Here is a 6,000-nt window from a genome sequence, read left to right on the forward strand (position 1 = left end):
TAGTAGACAAATAAATTAATCAGTTGTAACACAGACAGTGGGCTCTGGAAATTCAACCCGCCACTTTGAGGCGGCTGGAAATTCCGACATCGGTGCATGCAATCGAGAACTGTGGTCAGTATCAGCGTTAATCTAAAAGAGCGTGAAGTAGTGTCTTGTCGTACAATAAGACATAACGGCCTTTTCGCTAGCTACCCAAGTAGTGACCCTCTCTCGTCTGAAAGCTTCACTTTGCCACCTGCCAAACGTGGAAGCTGGCACCTGGCAGGTGGAGGCTTCACTGGGTCACAAAACGGCTTTTTCGCTACTCGCCCACCTAGTGCAGGCACCTGCCAAAGGAAAGGGGATTTCTTCCTCTCGACTTTCCCCAGCAGCCCGTCGCCTGTCACCTTCTCTTCGTCTGCCCTTCAATACTGGCACTTCACCCTCCTCTGAAAGTGGAGAGGGGGATGTCGTCCTTTCTACTTTGCCACTTGCCAACGGTGGCAGGATGGCAGCGATGGTGTAGAGGTAGCGCATCCGCCTCGCGTGCAAGAGGACCGGGGTTCGAATTACGATCCCGCGCAATTCACCAAAACTTTGCGTATCGATAGAATAAACATGCCTGGGGTGCATCCTGAATTCTAGGTGACCAGAACCGACAACGCACTCCCTCATCAGAACAGGATCTGGCCAGATCCTGTTCCAACCTTCAGATCCTGTTACAACCTTCCATGAACAAACCAATTAACCCTCGGCCCTCAGTCCCCAGCGGCTGCGAAGCAACTGACCAAGGCGGCAGTCAGAAGTATGAGATCTTCGATGCTGGCTGTCAAATTGATGCCGTTTTTCTCGATTTTTCGAAACCATTTGATCGCGTTCCTCATCACAGGCTTATGCTTAAAGTAACGCAGTTGAATATTCACCCCGCTGTTTTTACTTGGATTGCCGACTTCCTCAACGCTAGACCTCAGTTTACCTCCATTAACAACTACAACTCCACTTGCCCTAAAGTGACCTGCGGGGTACAACAGGGGAGCGCTCTTGGTCCACTCCTCTTTTAAATATGATTTACCAAACTCTGTGTCTTCTCGAGTTGGGCTCTTTGCCGATGACCGCGTAATATACCATAATATAGTTCCTATGACTGACCAGCAATGTTTGCAGACTGACCTGGATGCAGTAACCGCACGGTGCACATCTTGGCTTATGGCACTTGATACTTCTAAAACTGAGATTATGTCTTTCACTCGCAATTCTCGCATTCCCACAACTTATTTCCTAAATAACGATTCTGTCAAACTTTCAACTTCTTACAAGTACCTCGGAGTTCACCTGAAATCAGACTTAAATGGCTTAATCACATTATTCTAACTTTAGTATACGCCAACCGCTCACTCGACCTACTAAAGCATAACCTCAGACAGGCTCCACCGAACCTGAAAATACTCGCGTTCATTACACTCATTCGTCCGAAGACTGAATATGCGCCAGCCATCTGGGATCCTGATCAAGCCTATCTCGTAGCTAACATTGAATCCATGCAGAACCGCGCTGCGCATTTTATTTTTTTTAGATTACTCACACACTACCAGCGTCACTGCCTTAAAAAATCGCGCCGAATTAGAAGACTTACCGCCGAAGACGTACCGCCGTGTCTTACCGCCGTAAAGTATCGCGACTAGCGCTTTTCCATAAACTGTATTACCATTCATCGCTGCACCACGGTTTTTTTCAAGTCACCATCAGCCTTCTTTCCGCGACTCGACCATCCGCACGAAATTAAACGCATCGCGTGTCGTATCTGCATTTGCGAAGTCCTTCATATCACGCACTATCATAGAGTGGAACAATTTACCAGCGCCCATCGCCATTGGATCTAGTGCCTCCACATTCCTTGCTCTCATCCGTAGCGACGTTGGCATTTGAAATGTTCGAAATTTTAATGTCTTTTTTTTCTCCAGTTGCTGTACTTTTGCGATTACCTCTGTTCTTTTCGTGCCTAATACGTACACTGTTGTATTTTTAATTTCAGCTATGCCTAATCGTTTTCATTAAACCTTTAATTTGTAATATATTGTTTTCTATCGCCTGCTCATTTATTTACTCCTTGGTTCTTAATTATTTTGCCATGTTATACCTAGCATGTTTATTGTTTCTTTGCTAGTTCATGATGTTCCTTTTGCATGTTTTTTACACTGCCCCTCCCCACAGTGTAATACCCTCGAAGGAGGGCCTTTAGAGGTATGTTGAATAAATAAAAAAATAAATATTCGGAAGCGCGCTAAAATTTTTAAATTTCCATGCTGTTATGTAATATACGGGATAAAATGGCCGCAGTTTGCACAGTACCAGATTTACAGGAGGGAGAACGCGGCTTCTGTACTGCAGTGGACGTTGTTATCCTGATGATGGCTATGCTGTGTAACATGTGCGACGGAGGCCTTAGGCTGGAGTTGGCTGAGTCTCCTTTTGCCTCGTCTCGTGGACAGTAATTATGTGAGGTGGTTCAAAAGCGACCGGTATAAAAAAATTCATAAATTAGTAAACAAATAAACTACAACCGTTGTGCACTGGATAAAAAGAACAAAAGAAAACGCGGAATCGACACTGGTGGTGCAGCTTTTGCACTAGCTTGTATCGCTTAGCGCCAAGGCTTGCTGACGTATGCAAGCAAGAGCAGTTGCGCTCTTCTGTACAGCAGCGATTCGGGTGCAACTCAAGAGCGCAGCGGCAGATACACTCTAAGGTGGCACTTTAGTCGACCGCCCTGCACCTTCCACTTGCGTTAGCAGGTGGCTTGAAACTGCAGGGCAGTTAAAATCTAAGTCACGAGTCATGACATAAGCCGAAGCCATTGGTAGGAGGGCCTTCCTTGAGGAGCATCTGCCATTTCGATTCTTGAGTTGCGGCTGACTTCAGCCTACAGTGCGCACGTTGCTCATGGTTACAAAACAAAAAGGGCAAAGACGTGATGACAGTAAGCGCAGCCTTCGTTGTTGCTCTTTTCTAAGGCCCCGACAGACTACCTTGGTGAGCTGCGTCTGCCGAGCCGCCGCCCACCCACAGCAGGCGCTGGTCCCCGGCCCACGCCGCCCTGCAGGCCCGCTGCAGGGCGGAAGGAGCCAGGACGGCGAGGCGACCCCGCCGGCAGGCGCCGCTGGCTTCAAGCCACGGCAGCCGCAAGGGTCGGCGGCCCGCTGGCTGGTGAGGCACCCACAGGCAGGAAGACCCCAGCTGGCCCAGAGCGGCGCTCCTCGCCAGCTGGCCACACGAAGGATCTGCGACGGCGAGAGAAGGCCTCAGCAGCGATCTCCGTTTTCGGCTCAAACGCCGTGCGACAGCTGTGGCGTGAATCGCGTGCTTGTGACTTTATTCAGCAGCTGATTGGCTTGACGAACATCTCCGCCTACTGGCACCGTCATTAGGAGTCACTCAGAAAATCAATCAGCGCTTTTACTGGTTACGTAAAGAGTAAAAAACATATAAGGACAACATTTAAAAATATAAAATTACGGGAATACGGAACTATACGTGAAAGTCTGCATGCTTTGCACACGGATTTCTATGTGATGACGTCAGTGTGAGTATCGACTTCTGCATATGCGTTGTCGTATGGACCGTATGTAGGCTTCTTCAGTGTAGTTTAAGCCATACGCGGGAGTCATCATTCCACGCGGGATCGACAGGGCGCTATTTCCTGCGGGTAAGAATCGACGCCTCGCGCCGTTGTCTGTGAAGACCACCGAGTGCACAGCTGAAGGTGGTCGGCGTTTACGAGACCCCCTAGCGTGTAAACGTGAGGGTCAACTAATCTTGGACCAGTCCCCTCCATTGCCGCTCAATGCGACCAGCTGCTGCTACAGCGACCACGGCGGTTCGGTTTGCTCGCTATACCGCTCCATCGAGGCTACTAAGCTTGGCTACAGTGCGTCGCCTTGAGCGGCAGGTCAAGTGTGTTTATGACGACTGCAGTTAGGGCCACATTTTCCGACTGCGCGACGTGGACTGAGACGAAGTTGTGCGAGGAGGAAAATGAGCGAACAGGTGCCGCACGCTGATTAGTGGGAGAACTCTCGCCACCAGTCGCGTAATGGGCGGAGAGGGGCAGTCCACCACTGCTCTACATACCTGCCCCCTTACATGAGTGAGTGAGCGACCGTGAGGGAGGCATGCGCAGCCTGCACCCCTGCTCGGCACCCCTCAGCTTTCGCTGGAATTCGTAGTACCACGAGGGTTGACGACGGGGAATTTTTCTACACCACCCGTTCTTGGGTCTACACGAGCGCACTTATTAGAGTAGAAAGACGGACTTGTTGGTCCTGTAACTCTAGTGCATTTTTCCAGCGCAAATATAGACAGGCCGTAGCAAAGCTTTTAATTCTGGCGACCAGCCCGAAATTCGACAAGGGACAGAAAAAAAAGACAACACGTGCGCTGAACAACACGTGCGCTTTCTGTCCCTTGGCGAATTTCGCGCTGGTCGTCAGAATAAACACCAAAAAACTCGCTCAGCAGAGCATGCTTCAAAGTTCTTTCTTGCTATCGCTCCCCTCTATACTTCTCCTCGCTATACTCTCCCTTTCCTTTTCACCTCAGGCGGCTGCAGCTCGGGTGTTGCCCCGGCCGGCAACATTTTTTTCTTTCACTTTTTTTCTTTAAAACAAACCGCCACCACCATATACACACAGGACAAACGCTCAACTTCAATTCATGGTTTAATGACATGACCACAAATACATAAGCTCAAACAATAAGCCTGAAACCGACATATCACTAGCGCTTGGTCCGTGACTTCCCTTACGATAAAACAAAGAAGGCACAGCAAAAAAAAACCTTTAGGAAGCCAGGTGAATCACCTGGGCGCACCTGCCATGCGGTTCTTTAGAAAGCAGCTCTTTGGACTTTTCGCCTTCATTTGGAGAGCGTCGAAAATTTCTCTACTGCCCTGCTGCTTGGAGCTGCTCAGTGCACGATGGTCTCCTCGGGCAGCGGCTTCAGTGTTCCGCCAGGCTGCCGTTCAGTGCTCTCGCAAAGTGTCGTTGCAACATCCCGTCTGTCCGACGCAGCTTTTTCCACAACAGAGAGGCATCTTGCAGACGGACCCTGTTCTACAAGCAGTTCTTCGTGCAGGCCTCATTGCCATGCTCTTGCACGGCAGTGCCACATTTTCAGGACCAGGGAACACGACTGGAACCCCCCATTTTCCTGCCGCTTTTTTTTAAGCGGTGGGAGAACCGACGGATTTAGGGAACAGCAACAGGCCTTGCTTTTTGTCCTCTGTTCTGGTCTTGACGCCCTCGTTCGCCGTTCTCCACTTCCCGCAACTGTTTGTCTGCTACCGTCCGCACAAGTTCGTTCTGGAGGACCGCGTTGCACTCTGGAGGCCGCAAGTTATGCACAGCACTTTGCGAGAGCAGGCAGTTTACGGCGATTACCCTTTTTACCAGCTTCCAATGGGCCGAATTGCAGCTCGGAACTTCTTTTTTTGACAACGGCCTATAGGTACAACTCGCCTTCAACACGCCTCTGTTTCAGGCTTCTTGTCTGTGATCATATATATTTGTGGTCATGCCATTAAACCACTAGTTGAAGTTGAGAGTTTGTCTTGCGTGTGTCTCTTCGCTACGTCCTGCCTAATTTTGCGCTGAAAAAATGCATTCGAACTGCACGAGCACCACTCGTTATAGTACCTGAGGAAACCAGCAGCGGCCGCCCGTGACACTGCACACGCATGGCCTTGACAAGTCGATGCGGTACACATCACACATTGGACTTTCCCTAAGCGAGTAGTTTCGCCACACCTTGCTCCTCAACCGGTGGGCTCCGGATCGATTTCCGCCAGCGGCAAGATGCATTCCCAACGCTCACGTCATTAGCCCGAACCGGGAACGAAAACGCATCGCACCTCATCCACGCGTCACCCTGTTGTAGCAGCTGTTACGCTTTCCCCGTTCAACGAAATAAATCAAGCCATTACGAGCCGTCTCGTGCTTTTTGCTTATCGACCTGTCGTCCCCA

At 50.0% G+C, this 6,000-nt stretch overlaps 1 protein-coding gene across 1 annotated transcript in view; it reads right to left on the reverse strand.

The window, feature by feature from the left end:
* Positions 1-5,750, reverse strand: part of LOC144109849 (uncharacterized) — a 69,761-nt gene extending 64,011 nt beyond the window's left edge. The window contains exons 1-3 of the mRNA XM_077642628.1: positions 5,673-5,750; positions 4,111-4,192; positions 3,009-3,260 (exon numbers count right to left, since the gene is read on the reverse strand). Coding sequence (XP_077498754.1) covers positions 3,009-3,260; positions 4,111-4,192; positions 5,673-5,750 — 412 coding nt within the window. The remainder of the gene's footprint in view (positions 1-3,008; positions 3,261-4,110; positions 4,193-5,672) is intronic.
* Positions 5,751-6,000: the final 250 nt, after the last annotated feature.

This window comes from Amblyomma americanum, chromosome 11 (assembly GCF_052857255.1).
Source record: "Amblyomma americanum isolate KBUSLIRL-KWMA chromosome 11, ASM5285725v1, whole genome shotgun sequence".
NCBI lineage: Eukaryota > Metazoa > Arthropoda > Arachnida > Ixodida > Ixodidae > Amblyomma > Amblyomma americanum.